General features: G+C 42.4%; 1 protein-coding gene across 1 annotated transcript in view; it reads left to right on the top strand.

Annotated features, from left to right (window-relative positions):
• Positions 1-16,754, top strand: part of brinp2 (bone morphogenetic protein/retinoic acid inducible neural-specific 2) — a 99,444-nt gene that overhangs the window by 34,023 nt on the left and 48,667 nt on the right. The window contains exon 4 of the mRNA XM_071907024.2: positions 6,235-6,340. Within this exon, the coding sequence (XP_071763125.1) occupies positions 6,235-6,340 (106 nt within the window). The remainder of the gene's footprint in view (positions 1-6,234; positions 6,341-16,754) is intronic.

Genomic DNA, 16,754 nt, shown 5'->3' with positions numbered 1-16,754 from the left:
TCAGGTGAAAGGATTTTCTCTCTACAAAGTCAACTTTTCTGAAATGAGGAAAAACAGTCTTATTTTCAGTTTGGCAGCCGTCCACGAAACTCATACTGTAGCTGATGTAAACCCAGTATTAAACCAAAAAAAAAGGAAAACATGAAAGCTCTGTGATCTTAGACAGCTCAATCAATTTTCGTTAACGTGAACAAACTCCCTCTAAAAGCTAGAAATCACAGAAGCATGACTTGGAAACAGATTTTTGTGAGCTCCTAAAATGTTACTTGAGCTTTTACATTCAAATGAACTTAATTTCCACTGTAGTATTGTATATACAGTTATGAATCAGAAATAGGTATCCTATTTCTGGAAAATCATTCCTTGTCAATGGCACAGTTCCAAGCATCATGACCCTCCCGCTAGGCTTGGGCCAATATTCGATATCATCGAATATCGCAATATTTTGTGAGTATCGCGATATTTCGTGAATATCGCGATATTTTCCGCGACATCAAATGTGTTTTCTGTCACAAATCTTTTCTTTTTTTTGTCAATCTTGTTCATTCAGTAATTTAGACTTATTCTCCTGTTGCAGTGTCTTTTAAAACCAATCTAAACTGCCCACAATGACAGAAATAACATCATCTTTTTCTGCTTTTCCTCTTTAAGACAGACAGGCAGGTAAACATCCCCATTTTTCTTAGCATTTGCAAACACCCTTGGGCTTTGTGGACCCCCCCTACACTCCCACGCACACACACACACACACACACACACACACACACACACACACACACGGACTCCCACTTCTCGAAGGGCATCTCTCGACACACGTTTGTGCTAAATGAGCATCTCTTGTATGCGAGCCACCTGCCGCGCGCCGCCACGCCGACTCAGCTCATCACCCAAGAGGAAGCGACAGTGAGTGGGAAGCACTTGACCTGTGTCCGCGTACGCCTCTGGGCTCCGCGTTACAGGAGGAGTGGGAGGCGGGAGCGCAATACATTATCTTTATCTCTGGCACGAATGTGGAAGCCCCCCCCCCGCCCCGACATTGAAAAGTAACGGATCCCTTTCAGACTATAGATGTGTCAGGGGAAAAAAAAACAACAACAAAAAAACCAAACTTCTCTGACGTCTCTGTGAAGTCTGCTTTTGGGAAGTAGAGAGGAACCGGCTGGGTTTGATGCTGAAGAAGCCGGTGTATTTTTACCACAGCGCTGTCGTCGTCAGGAGCCGGAGTCAGCTAGGGGAACTGGGAGTGAGACGCTTCGCTCCTCTATATTTTGGCGCTATGAAAATTCAGCATGGTGTGGTAGTCATTTTGTACAAATCAACTCTGTTCTTTATTGAGCGGCGTATACACTAATTAAAGTAAAAGTTGTATGAGAACTAACTTTCACTATAAGTCTTCACACCGTAGCTGCTATGTCTCATAATCCTATTTGTATGCAAATGCACAAGGTCACATGACAGGAGAATTTACTTTTATGTTCTTCGTCTATTAGTTTGCATGGACTGCTGCGATATAGTGGGGATGGGATTTTTCCTGCAATGGCATTGGCTCGCTAGAATGTAAACAATTTAAAAATGTCATTACAAAGTGTAAATAATATAATTTAGATAGAGAGCTTGTGACTTGTGATTACTACAGCAGAATAACATGAAGCTAATATCACGATTCATTTTTCTGCGCCACGATACGTATTGTCACATTTTTGTATCAACGATATATAGATATTGTGATCTATGTAGCGATATACACAGTATATATTTAAATCTTTTTTTATGATAAGACAACACAACACAGACTCTAGCATTTTCTCATAAAGCACATTGTTGAATTATCAGGGAACAAAATTTTACAATGTTCAGAGCTAGTCTGGATTGAATGCCCACTCACTGCAGGACTCTTGGGAATATTAAACAAAGGCAGAGACAGAGGTGGCACTTCACAGGTGTATTGCTATTTCAGTTCTTCACATGGGGTCACCCAGTCAGGTGGGTATCCAGTAGAACATGGTTGAGATCTACCAGGTCTGCAGCATGTCAAGTATTACTTGAGAAAAAAGGAACAAAAATGTAATATGCAGGCCACCAGGGTAATTAACGTGATAATTAATTATTAAATAAACATAATTAATACAAAGGACAGAGCACGTCAATCATAATTAACATTAGCAGGCAGGGCTTAAATGATGGTTAACAAATATAGTGCCTGCATTATTGATATAATCTCACTTAAGAGATAGGGCAATTATCCAATTGTCAGCTATGCTTTTGGCAGCATTAAGTTGATGCATGGGAGCCGCAGACGTTCTGTCCAGTACTTTAGCTGAAAACTCCAGTAGGAATTGGCCAGTAGTCCTGGTTTCTCTTTGTTCAGTCAATCCTGGACTGCTTCATATTTCGGGTGGTGCACGACTCCAATGTGTCCAGTTGTTTTGGCCACAATTGACCTTATTCACACAGCGGCCATTTTGACCACTTGGGCTAGGAAACACCTGGAAGACTGACATAAAAGTAAAACTTAACATAAAACTTCAACACAAAAGTGAGGACAAAATACAGAACCTAACAATAATCAAGTTAGCTAGCAATCTTGACACGAAAAAGTTAATTAAGTTAAGTAGCTTACTAGCTAGTTAGTAAGCTACTAGCTACCTAGGAGACTCTGGTAGCTAACAATAACGGACTACATATATTAAAATGTAAACATATCCCTCTGGATACTTGCTTCATTCGTTTCAAAAATATTTTTTCAGTGGGGAATCTGTGAAATGATAAATGTTTATATGAATCTTGGTTCACAACAGTAGCACAGAGCTGGACTCACTCTTCCAGGTACAGTTTCCTACCCTGAGTATTCAAAATGGCCGCCATGTGAATAAGGTCAGTTACGTAATTTTGACTGTGCACTCAATTGCATCCGTTTCAACATGAAGCATGAACCAGCCCTTAGATGAGAGTGAGATACAGGGATTTTGGTGTGGGAAATGTGCTCCTGTTCATCAATATTTGGCACGGTTTGGAACAAGAATTGGAGCAAACTTACATCAACACCGATGCTACATGTACTTGTTTACAAGATTTGATGACATGAAAAGAAGTCTCCTTCCTCCTTAGGTAGGAGAGGCAGACCAGGGAATTCTTCACAAGCAGGGCTTCTATGTACGTATGTAACATGCTATAAGCTATGTTTGCGGTTCAGTTGCTAACTAGCGAGCCAACTATCCTAACGTTACTGTATTCTCCATAGAAGAGATGATTCATCAACCAGGGAGCCAGAGAACTAAACTCACATTCACATAAATTGACAATAAATTAGGTCTATAAGCCACGAATGCACTGTGCTACAGTATAGAGTCTGTACTTGTTAACGATTCAAAATACAATATTGATGCTACACGCTGGGCTCATAAAATGTTAGTAACAGTAATAGTGTCAATAACAGTACTAAAAAAGGCTTGTTTTAAGGACACAACTATATTCAGTGTGATATATTCTCTGGATCAACTGTTCCTTCCTGACAGAAAATTTAATGCCTGATCATAGTCGTGTCCAACACACAACAAAGTCCAATTTAGCCGGCGAAATACGCTCTGATGTTAAGTTTGCAAAGTAACATCGTTGAGGACTTTTAAAACACAATTTATATAAAGAAATGATGTCTCGCCGCATTGAAATGAGATATTTTCGAAGCTCACATCATAAATGTTGCACATTCGCTATTTGTGATCACAGCGTGGCGTCGGCAATACAGCATAAACACAGACGGAATGGAATATTGATTTGTGGGAAGTGAGAAGACTTCAGACTATAAAACGGGATAAGATGCAAGAGTGGTGTTATTAGTATTCTTTTTTTTTTTCTATTAAAGAAAGAATTATATCTGATCACAAGGTGCGGCTGAAACACCAACCCAAAGCTGCCTCTTTCAGCCTCTTCTATTCTTCTCCAAGCCGCCATCTCCACTAATCTTTCAGAGATGTCAAACTTTTTTCCAAGGTATTCCAGATCCGAGATGTTTAAAAGATGTATCTTTTTGTAATGCCTTGAAGGGTTACTTCCATTTCCTTTGATAACAGATGCAATCTTAATGCGAGGCAGAGCGTTGTAGATGTGAGGAACAAGGCCTTTTTTTTTCATTTTTTTTTTTCATATAGGACTACAAATTCACACAGGCTGCATCATTTGCCAAATAGCGTAATTTGGCTGCGGAATGGCTTCGCCCGAAGGCACATCCATCTTCTCATCGCTAATTGTACTATCCCAAGCACTCATGGCATGGGAAATTAGCTCTTTCTTATTTCTCTCTGTCCTCTGCTCATTCGTTCCTAATGTCCTCCTGTCTCTGTTTCTTCTTCTTCCCCCGTCTTCTGACTTTATCCCTCGCATTCTGTCTCTGTCTCTTGGAATATTTCCGTCTCTCCCACGCTTTTGGGAGAGACTATATACTTGACTCTTCTCTCTCTCCCCTACTTCATTTCTCTCCTCCTCAAATCCCCCTGTCACTTTTTCCTCCACAAGCCCCACAGCAGAGCATCTCACACAACGCGTCAAGTTGGATATTGTTTATGTATCCTATTTACTATGGTGTGCATTTTCTGCCGTGCTAATATCCAGCTCAGATGTTTGCACTAGATACAAAATTAATATTTCATTGACCTCGATGGCAGAACGTTTCAGGGACATCGCTTTAGAAAAGAGAATAACTTGGTTTTTTATTCATTCTTCGCAGAGGAATGATTTCTTTCAGTCCCCGATGAGACACAAACGTAACTGGAAGCGTCGGTACTCCGCTGCTCTCTCTTCCTCTAATTCACTTTCTCTATAGAGAGAGAGAGAGAGAGAGAGAGAGAGAGAGAGAGAGAGAGAGAGAGAGAGAGAGAGAGAGAGAGAGAGAGAGCGAGCAAGGAGAAGTAATAAACACCTAATAATTTATGGATATCAAATAGCTGTAGGAGTAAGGTCACCCTTTGCCTTGAGAACAGCTTCCATCCTCCTTGGACTGCTGTCATACAAGACCTGAATTGTGTCTAGTGGGTATTCTTTCTTCATGAAGGAAAGCCTGCAGTTCTTTAAGGGATGAAGCAGGTGGAAATCTACTTCCCAAAGGTTCAGTGATGCTGATTGAGTTCGACATCATCCCGGTGTTCATGAACCCACTCTTTGATCTGTTGTCTTGGGATACAGGAACATCACGAGGGAACGGTGTTTGCACCCTAGGGTGCTCCTTGTCTGGTAAAATGGCCTTGTATTCCTTGCCTGTGAAACGTCCATGCAGAACATCAGACCAAATGACACCCACATTAAATAATTTGGTAACACTTTAGATTAGGGAACACATATTAATTATTAATAAATTGCTTATTAACATGCACATTAGTAGTGTACTGGTTCATTATTGATCATTACAAAGCACTTATTAGCACCTTATTCTTCTCTATTGTATTCTACAAGTATAGCCCATTAGCTATGAGTTTTCCCTCTTTATTAGTGCTTATAGCAGTCAGTAAGGAAGTTGTTGCAGATGAATTGGGCTCTTAGTCTGCTTTGCTCAGTTTGGGGCTTACAAGATGCTAGTATCACATATTATTGAGGGAAATTATTAAACTATTGAGGGAATACCCATAGGTAATATTTAATATGTGTTCCCTAATCTAAAGTGTTACCAATAATGTATAATTGTGACTGATGCACCTACAGTTCACCTCTTTGCAACTCTGTTCGTTGCCTCATGTTGCTTTGAAAACTCCCATATAAAAGCAGTGATTATCCGGCGTCTTGCAAAGCACGCATACTGCTAATTAGCATTCAACTTAATGTGACTCGCCCTTTTTGTAATTGCGATCCTGTTACTTCAAAGCTAAAGCCCTTTACTCACAAACACCTACACTCATTCACCCACACTCATTCACCCCCCCCCCCCCCCCCCATCTCTCTCTCTCTCTCTCTCTCTCTGCTCTTGTTAACATTTAGCGAGGCGGCCGGTGCGCTGCGGGCAGCTGCGGCTGCAGGTGCGTGAGAGTCGAAGGGAAAGACGGCGATAGTTTTCTGTGCTGTCAGAGGGGCTCGGCCGTATCCCTGCCTCCGCACACTTTGCCTGCCACAAGCTGCGTACTTGACTGCCAGAAATGGGAACAAACATCTGCCTCATTTGCTGCTAATGTGGCATTATAAAAAGTATATACTGTATATTATATATATATTATATATAGAAAGTAGATCTGTCCTTCCTCTGTTTCCTAGGTAACCGAAACAAGGACGGGCCCTCTCGGCTGCAGCAACTACGACAGCTTGGATTCGGTTAGCTCGGTGTTGGTGCACAGCCCGGAAAATAAGATCCACCTAAAGGGTAAGGTTGCACGCACGCACACACACACACTCACACACGCACAGAGGAACGTGTGCATTCTTTCAAATACATTCATAGTACTGTATATTCATGCACACGTACCCATTATGTATGCCCACACTCTGCCGCTGCAATCCCATCCCTGAAGATCCACTTATAGGGCTCCACACACACTCCACACACACACACCACCACCATCACCACCTACACCCACCACCCTGCCACCCCCCACGCCTCCTCTGTGTTGTAGTTGGCCATGGTGACCCTTTACTTTACGGTCCAGCAGTTTATGTGTCTGTTCTGCTTGATGGCTTCTCGGTCTCATGTGGCATCTGTTATCTGACCAGGCTGTAGATGGACCGTGTCTGGCCACGTTGACCCCAACCTAACCCCCTTCAATAACACCTCCAAAATTCAGTCACAAGTAAACTTAAAGTGGTAATCCGCACCTCCCAGAGATCACCTGTCAGTCAAACAGTGTGTCCAGTACTGTGACGTCTTTTTCCTTGGATTTTCTGTTGATGAAGTTTCTCTTTTCTTTGTCTATTCAGCCATGGTGGCTATCACTGTTCATGCTAACTACCCAGTTCTTCTTCTAGTTATTCCAAAAAAAAAACAGAATCGTCAGTGATAGAGACTTGCAAAACTCACATTTATTTATATGGAAATGGGTATATGGGTATTTACTGAAACTTTCTGTGTGTTACACACTTGAACCAAATGAGGGAGTTCCAGGCGTGAAATCACAAACATCCATTGATATACCCAATATTACCCACGTGTTACCAATGCATTCTGGCAATGTATTCTGTACCCTCTGTTGTATCGCTCAAGGTGTTTCAGCAATAAATAATTCTGTGGGATCCATAAAGTACATAAAGCATAACTGCTAGTACTGCTACTACCACCACTCCTAAAATACAGTACAGCCTCATTGCGTTTGAGCCTCTGCCCCCCTGCAAGAAGTGAAAAAATAACATAAGACAACAGAAAACACTGTCTGTGCAGAGTTAAAGGAAGATGTTACATCATGTTGTGGCGATAGGGGGGAAATTCTAAAGCTCCATGCTGTACATTCTCTAGGCAAAGAAAAAAAAACTCTTTGTATTTTCTATTCCCTGAGTGCTTCAACACTCCACTGTTCTCACTCTCTCTGATCTCTGACTCTGATTGCATGCCTGTGTGTGCGTGTGTGTGCGTGTGTGCATGAGAGAGAGAGAGAGAGAGAGAGAGAGAGAGAGAGAGAGAGAGAGAGAGAGAGAGAGAGAGAGAGAGAGAGAGAGAGAGAGAGAAAGAGAGAGAGTTTCTGAGAAAAAAGTCTGTGTGTGTATCTGTGCCCATGTGTCAGTGTGTGCCTTTGTGTGTGTGTGTGTGTGTGTATGTGTGTGTGTGTGTGTGTGTGTGTGTGTGTACCTCAAGGGCGTGCCCGGCTGTTTGTGTGTGTGTGCATATGTGCTTGTGTTAAATGTAGACCACTGCCTTGGCGCCTACAGTGGCTACTCCTCTCTCATCATTAACTGGTTGGGAAAAAGCAGCCTCCTTGTTCGGCGTTGAGTCAGAGTGCTGCTTTGAAGTGGAGATGCGAAATCATTATTATTTTTATTGAATGTTTTTGCAAGGGTTTTTGGCTTCAAAATTAGACCTCTTTATGTGTGTGTGTGTGTGTGTGTGTGTACTTGAGTGTGAGTGCGTCAATAACACATCAATACCCCAGGAAAACCAAGTCCAAGCGCCAAACATGACGGATGAGAGAGAGAGAGAGAGAGAGAGAGAGAGAGAGAGAGAGAGAGAGAGAGAGAGAGGAGAGAGAGAGAGAGAGAGAGGAAGAATTTTATTTGAATTTAAAAGACTCCTTTATTGACCTCTTCATAGTATAAATCCATTCAGAAACCAGTGCATGAATCAGGATGAGCAGCATTTAGCTTCCACTACCTCCACCGTGATTCAGAAAACCACAAAACAAATCCAAAAACTAGATTCCCCTCAGTAGAGTGCATATCTCTGCCACAACACTATGCAATTGTCGAGACATGCAAGTTCCACGCATTTTGACTGGGCCTGAATTGGGACATGAGATCTGCCTGTTCAAAACACCACATGGCCAATCAGCATTAGAGCTGCCCTTCTACCACTGGACCAAATTAGCAGGACAGTTATGTCTAAACTGGAAATGAGCTCTCCAGTGCCCCATGTTGTTTGATTGGGCCAATAATGGATGATTTGCCTCTTCTTCTGTCTGCTGATAGGCACACAACAGTTTGATGGGATTATGTGAATCCATTTGGAAGTTATATGCCTTTTTGTGAGCAGCCACACCCACCACCACACCCCCTTTGGCCAATTGGTATGACAAGTTAAAGAGTAACTAAACCCCAAACCCAAATCTGGGGTGAAGCCTGACACCTAATGGTGAAAAGTAGGGTACTGAACTGGCCTTCTGCTATTGGCTGATCTTTGGTGCCAGGTGATGTCACCACTTGTTGTACTCTATAGAAGGTGACATCACCTGACACCAAAGACCAGCCTATAGCAGATGGCCTCTTTAATCAGTTCTTCCTTGCCCCATGACAAATCCTTCCACAAAGTTTTGTACAAATCCATTGATAACTTTTTGAGATATCCTGCTAACAGACAAACAAAAAGATGGAATGGGCCGAAAACATAACCCCCGTTGGCGGAGATGAAAAAGATTTAAGACAAAAACAAGTCAAAAAGTTAGTCACAAGGCAACATCATCCACCACTCTATATAGTACCACCCCATGTGATCTCAAACTGGGCCAAGTTTCCCATCAGTCTATAGTAGGCATGCTGCACCCTGAGGCGAGCTGCCAGCAGACCAGCGGTCCTAGAGGATCTGGTTCTTCCTGGTCTACCAGATGGCCAGTTTGGCCAGTCCTGACAGGAGGTTTACCAGGAGCTGCACCAACCTCCTCCTCTGGCAATGTTTGCCCAAAAATAAACAACTCAAGAGGAAAACCCCGTCCAAGTCCCTGAAACCATCCTCTGAGAAGTAACCCCCCCTAACCTAGGACATGGAACAACCTGATGTGCCACTGTTTCTGTGAGAGAGAGAGAGAGAGAGAGAGAGAGAGAGAGAGAGAGAGAGAGAGAGAGAGAGAGAGACATTACATGCTCAATGGATTCAACTTGGCCATGCAAACAGGCCATCACAGGCACACCTAGCTAGTCTCTTACTTTTCCAAAAATATGCACTATGCAATAAATATGCCAAAAACTTCTAAATGAAGAACAATATATTTATATTTTTTCCTGTTTTGAACATTACAATTGGTTCTATATTGGATGCCTTTCTACCATATAAAATTGATTCAATTCAATTGAGATGAGATGGAAAACAAACTATAAAACAACAAACAGGCACACACAGAGAGAGAGAGAGAGAGAGAAAAAAAAAGAGAGAGAGAGAGAGAGAGAGAGAGAGAGAGAGAGAGAGAGAGAGAGAGAGAGAGAGAGAGAGAGAGAGAGAGAGAGAGAGAGAGACATTAGCAGGGTTTGCATCCTTTGCACTTTTTGCAAATTATGATGTATCGAATTAGTATACCGAATCTCAAAGCTGAATGGAAAGTTCGATAACATCTCTGCAATATTGCCAAAAAAGTTTTCACGCTCACTTAGGACATCATTGATTTTGTCGTTAAAAAAATTAGGCGATAAATAGCCATGGAAACACATTTCTTGAATAAATCATTAGGTAGGCGTGGCATGATTGGCATGATGAACGCTTCAGTTTCATTGTACAACACATCAATTATATTGTTATGTGGTCATTAGAATATTGGCAAGCTGCATTAGAATGGTGCATTTGAATATCACTAAGCACATTTCTTTGTTTTGGTCTTCGGATGACAGCATTAAATATGGCCGAGATGAGTGGAAACGAAACAAAATTGCTCGACTCTAATCAATTCTTGAAATACTCCTCATGTGTGGATGTGTTTCCTTCTGACGTCGACGAAGCCTATTTATACGCTTCGACCCGGCGGATGGGAAACGCACCTAATTTGATGTTTTTTTGTGAACATTTCAAAAGTTTGGCGTGAAAATCCGCCTGACAGCTGGATGGAAGCGCGGCTAGCGAGACAGAAACAGAAAGGCAGACATGAAGAGACGGGAAGAAAATGACAACAACACAGGAGAGACGGAGAGACTGAGAACCGGGGGAGAGGGAGGCAGTCGGAGATGAATAGAGGAGGACGGAAAGGGAGAAGACAGAGAGAAAGAGGGGAAGTGAGGAGAGAGACTCAGTAGCAGTCCATGTATATTGAGGCTGGGCAGCGGCCAAGGCTTACCGAGGCTCTCTGATAGTGGGGACACAGTCCAAGGGTACAAACACCATCTCCTCTACAGCCAAGAGTGCATTCCAATAGAGTGGACCGAACACTCACCAAAGGAGAGGCTTAGAGAGAGAGCACACTTGGACACCGACACACACACACACACACACACACACACACACACACACAGATAACAGAGGGGTGGTGACCACGGGGGAGGCTTAAGAGCTTCAAATTGCCCAAAATGGAAAGTCTGGTCTCGGCTGGAGATAGACATAAAGCGAAAGAGAGAGAAAGAGAGGGAGAACTGCGGCTCTGTGATTTGTGGTCTACTGGGGCGATCTAAATCTGTGGCTGGATGGAGGCAAAGACTTATGGGTAATGACCCTAAAAGCCCCCATCAACAGGAGAACCCTCCGCCAAGGTTTTGCCAGAAATTCACGGAGGGAGCTGAGTTCGTGAAGAAAGGAAACTGAAAAATAAAAGTTGCATTTATGAGATCATTGTTATTATTATTATTGGTATTTCAGCTTATGAGTCTATACTGAATAATTATAACCTATTAAAAAATACACAAATTACAAGATGTACAGGTGTTACTCAGAAGTTTGGTAAATAACAGCGGTAAATCATCTGAGATTTAGAGCTGTTTTTTCATTAAGTGGCTGTTACGGCCTCCTAATGAATACAAGGGGATTGTGGTCAGTATAAACAATGGTAGGCGCGCTAGCAGAGCCGACATAAACTTCAAAATGTTTAAGGGCCAAGAGCCTCCTTTTCAATTGTAGAATACACCCGTTGATGCCGGTTAAACTTCTTTGAGTAATACGAAACCGGATGCTCCACACCATCATCTCCTTCTTGAAGGAGGACAGCACCCCCTCCCTCACTCGCATCAACAGAGAGTTTGAACGGGCGCTCGAACACAGGTGGAGCAAGTACTGGAGCATTAGTCATCAAAGCCTATACACACTCAAACGCACGTTGGCAACTCTGAGACCAGTGAAAACGAGAAACAGGAGCAGGGAACAACAGGATTCAACTTTGGAGTGCACCGGCTTGACTTGCCCCCGACCTACAACTTTGCCCAAGTATGTCACCGTAGCCTGGCCAAACTCACACTTTGCAAGATTAACTGTGAGATTAGCATCACGCAACCTCCCAAGCACTGCATGAAGTTGTTGAATGTGGTCATCCCACGAACTTGAATAGACGACAATGTCGTCCAGATAAGCTTCACAGCGTGATAAACCCGACAAGACTGTATTTACCAAACGCTGAAATGTAGACAGCGCCAAGGCAGTTCGGCTCTCTGCTCTAACAGGAGACAGCGGAACAGATTCCTTATCCAGGTAGGGTTTCAGCATGTTAATATGACACAGCCTACTTCGCCGCTTACGCTCCAGAGTGGCGATTATGTAGTCTCGGTCATTCACTTTTTCTTGGACCACATAGTGACCGCTGTAACGTGCCTGCAGAGTAGAACTGGGAATAGGCAATAGCACTAACACTTTATCCCCTGGATTGAAACTCCTGCTCTTTGCATTCTTGTCGAACCATCTCTTCATCTTTGCTTGCGCAACAGACATGTTTTGCTTTGCCAATTCACAAGCGCAGTGAAGTTTGAAATGGAAATTACAGACATAATCAAGCAAATTTTGCGGTTTGCTATCACCCAGCCATCTTTCTTGCAAGAGTTTGAGAGGGCCCCGCACAGTATGCGCGAACACCAACTCTGCCGGACTAAAGCCTAGGGACTCTTGAACCACCTCGCAAGCAGCAAAGAGAAGGAGATGGACTTTTCTGAAAATGACAACACATCTTCCAGGATGACTGACTGTGATGCTGCAGTGTCCCTCAAAATGGTGACTGGAACTTTGGGGTCTCCATCTGTCAGAGAAACACAACCTTTCATGATAAAAGGAGCATACACATCAAGATCAGGCTTCACTGAAATGGGCTGACTGGGCAAAGTTTCAGTTTTCACCAGATTAACTGCTCTGGGAGACTTGTTCTTCTTGTCCAGGGCAAAACAGTTGTTTATGGTGTGGCCAGCAGTAAAAGCAAACTGGCTTGTCCTTGGCCCCTACCCCTTCCTTACCACTAGGCTTCACCTCCACATCAAAACTTGGCCTAACCGGCAAAACAAAGGGTTTGGCTACTGGAACATTACGCTCTGAGGATGAATGAAACTTCTCAAATGTATCCCTGTGTGTGAGGACGTACTCATCCGCAAGGACAGCTGCTTCGGACACCTTGGATACCTTCTGCTCATTGATGTAAGTAGCAATTTTATCCGGCACGCAGTTTCTAAATTCTTCCAGAAGTATTAAGTCACGCAGTTGGTCAAAATCCTTGACATTTTTAGAGTGACACCAACGATCAAACAAAGCTTCCTTCTCGCGACCGAACTCAACATAAGTCTGATTGTCTGTTTTCCTAAACCGGCGAAATTTTTGGCGATATGCCTCCGGCACCAATTCATATGCCCTAAGCACAGCGGCTTTGACTTTCTCATAGTCAAGACTCACCTCAGGCAACAGAGATGCATACGCGTCCTGAGCTTTACCGGTAAGTACACACTGGAGAAGCAAAGGCCAGACATTCTTGGGCCATTTCAATGTTGTTGCGACACGCTCAAACAAGATGAAGTATTTATCTACATCCTTTCCACTAAATGGAGGAATCATACGAATGCATTTATTCACATCAAATTCCTCACACCGAGATTCAGACCTAGTGAGTGAGTAAGACTGCCTTAATTCAAGCTCCTTCAAACGAAGCTGCCTTTTGGTTTCCTCCTCCATTTTCCGAAACTCCAATTCATTACTGAGTTCTTTCTCTCATTATCCAATTCTTTCTCTTTAATTGCTAAGCGGCGCATTTCAATTTCCAGCTCTTTTACTCGGAGCATTTCCTCCAGACTTTGCTTCCCAGTAGGTGAACCTGTTTTTGGCGTACCAGGTTCACAAGGCAAAACCCCTTTGTCAGACAGCGCGGACCATAACTCAGACTTTATCACTTGTTTTCTTAACTGTTTGGACACAGTGATACCAAAATGATCGGCAATAACAATCAAATGCTCTTTTGTGCAACGATGGAATCTATCAAGGCTAGGTTGCGCGACAAACTCTTCCAGATTAAACTCCATTTTCAAGAGCAAATATCAAACAGATTACAGCCTAAAGCACAGCCTAAAAAATAGCACAGCACGCAAAAAAAAATCACTGCCCACAAAACAGCAGCACAAAATCAGTGGCGTCCTTTTATATGTTTCGGTCTCCAGTTGAGCCTTAAGTGTTTAGGAGGCCGTAACATATTCGGAAAAATGACGAGCCCCCAAATATGTTACCGCCTCCTAAACACTTAAGGCTCAACTGGAGACCGAAACATATAAAAGGACGCCACAACCGCTGAGTAACAGAAACCAGGTTTTATTTAGAAGAAAATAAACCATACTCAAAATGAAAAAAAGAAACAAACCAAAAGGGGTTGGAGATCCCAGCCAAACAGAACAAAAGATGGGGAAAATACTGGGCCAGCCACGCAATGGGCCGTGCGAACCCAGCTCTTCCCCCTAAACTACCAAAGGAAAAGGTAAACTAAACTATACCAAAACAAAAACCCGATAACTGAACTACCGGTGATCTCCAGCCCAAACTAAAACAACAAACTAAAATAACAAAACTCAACACACCAAGAACATGCTGAGGAAAAACAATAGGGGAAAAAAGAATCCTCCAAAACGGCGGTGCTGCAGGCTGTCGGGCGTCTGTCTGTGTCTCCCGCCCACTGCTCCTCAGGTCCCCTTTTAACTCTGATGGTTAATTGGCTTCAGGTGCTCCAGCTAGAGTAGAAAGCAGGTAGAGGAGAGCGAGAAAGCACCAGAGAGAGAGACAAGGAGAGAATAAAACACACCCACAAGCAGTGTGCAATAATGCACATGCAGGGCCACACGTAACAGTGGCAAATTCAGGTCAGTCGTTCAGTTGGGGGTACACTATCAAACTTCACAGTTTAAAGCACTTGAGAGAATCATTTCCCACAATTTACTCTGTTCTTTGTTGAGCAGTATCTAATTAACAAAATGAATTAAGTATGTTACGGTGAAAATTTGACTTTTACAACTTAGCTGTTCATTTTCACCTCCTAAAACCCTGTACACATATTCAAAAAGACTAGTGTCACCACCAGTGTCAAAAACCGTGTCATCGCTACATAGAAGATGAGGAAGGGAGGAGGAGGGTGTTGAATGGTGTAGATTTTAATGGCTATGCATTTGTTTCTCAAAAACAACAACTAAATGTGACAGAGGACATGACAAAGATGTTGTACTACGTTGTCAGGATGTAGCAAAAGTTATGACAGTGTCGGTAGGATGAGACAGAAAATGAAAAAAAAGAAATAATAATAACATTGGTGTTAAAGGAATAGACAGTTGTGGGAGATTAACCTGTTGATCAACTTATCCATTTAGTGAGGAGAACATAAGCACCAAAATGTCTCACTGTCGAGACAATGCTAGTCACTTTCTAGCACTCAACAGTGTATGCTAAAGTGTTAGCATGGAGCCTCTTATCACTCAACGTTGTGTATGCTAAAGTGTTAGCATGGAGCCTACTATCACTCAACATAGTGTACGCTTAAGTGTTAGCATGGAGCCTACTATCGCTCAACATAGTGTACGCTTAAGTGTTAGCATGGAGCACTGGAGCACATGGATGATTTTGGTGTCTTTGTTCTCATCAAGCGACCAACAGGAAAATCTCCTAAAAACTTGGTGTATTCCTTTAATGGGAATACACAGCTGTGGGACTGTACAAAAACTAGTTGTGGCTACATTTTGCTAGACTGTTGTGTGGCGATTATGAGGGAAAAAACACATGTATTCCAGTTTGAGCTACAGGTCTACCTCAAGGCTACTCAGCCTTAGATCACAAACAAAACATAAGGTGTGCAGATTGAACCTAATTAACTAAAGAAGGCATGAAAAACATTAATTAAAGGAATGATGGTTTCATCTTTAATTTGAATACTCCTAATAATAAATAGGTTAATTAACTCTGGGCACAAAGAGTGTAATTAATTTATACAAAAAAGTGTGATCACACTCATTAAATTTACACGCCTACCCCAGGAGGTGTGAAGTAATGGGTTCTAAATAAATCAATAGACAAACAATTCAGCCATCTGATCACCTCAGGGTTGTTTTTTTGTTTTGAGGTGCTCTTTCTTTTTTTAAACGCATTTAGATCTCAACAAATGTAATTTCATTGAAAATATTGAAATTATTTACCATTTCGACCACATACTGTAATTGATAAAATAGTGGAAATGTGTCATTTCTTGAGCATAGAACATGTTGATTGAATTTGGTTGAATGCAAAACCTTATTAGTTTGAAGTTGATGCTGCATATCGCTGTTGCCATGTGAAAACCTTGTAACTACAATCTTAATGATTTTCATATTTTAGCTTCAATGGAAGGATCACATGCTCCTCTATGGGTTGAGAAAGTTCTACAACCCTTGGGCTTCTGAAACCCTTTCAAAACCCCATTGGATAAACTCAAAAATGCATGGTGGTCAAGCAAAAAACAAGGCTGTTTTTCTTAGCTCCTGAAAAGTTCATATTTAAGACATACAAGGATTTCACCCGACAGCGACGACGTGTTCATTTGATTGCTTGGCTGCTGAAAAGGCTTTTCTCCGAGCTTCCATTCAGATGTTCAAGGATATGACTCCTTTTTAGCTGATTCCACTTTCAGAGCTTATCTATATCTGACAATCCAGAGAGAGTCATGTTACTTGATGGCTCCTTTCAGCCCGAACAAGCCCGCCGGATCATTCCCCACCTCAGCCACATCCGTAAGCCTTAATTGCATCTCTGGGCCTCGTATGGTTTTTGAATGATATGAAATGTCAAACGGGGGTTAATACCCACCAAGGAAACACGATGCGACATATTGAAATGTGCATTTTTCATTCATTTGGAATCGGCGGATGTGGGTTGCATGATGAAGAAGACAGGCGTTTTGCCGCATGCTAATTTGTCGTGATGTCAACGGGCATGTCAAAGGTGAAAATCTGCTTGACACCGATGGTGAATTAATATAAAC

Source organism: Centroberyx gerrardi, chromosome 13, assembly GCF_048128805.1.
Source record: "Centroberyx gerrardi isolate f3 chromosome 13, fCenGer3.hap1.cur.20231027, whole genome shotgun sequence".
Taxonomy (NCBI): domain Eukaryota; kingdom Metazoa; phylum Chordata; class Actinopteri; order Beryciformes; family Berycidae; genus Centroberyx; species Centroberyx gerrardi.
Note: the sequence above shows the minus strand (reverse complement) of the source record. Positions and strands in the feature narration are given on the sequence as shown.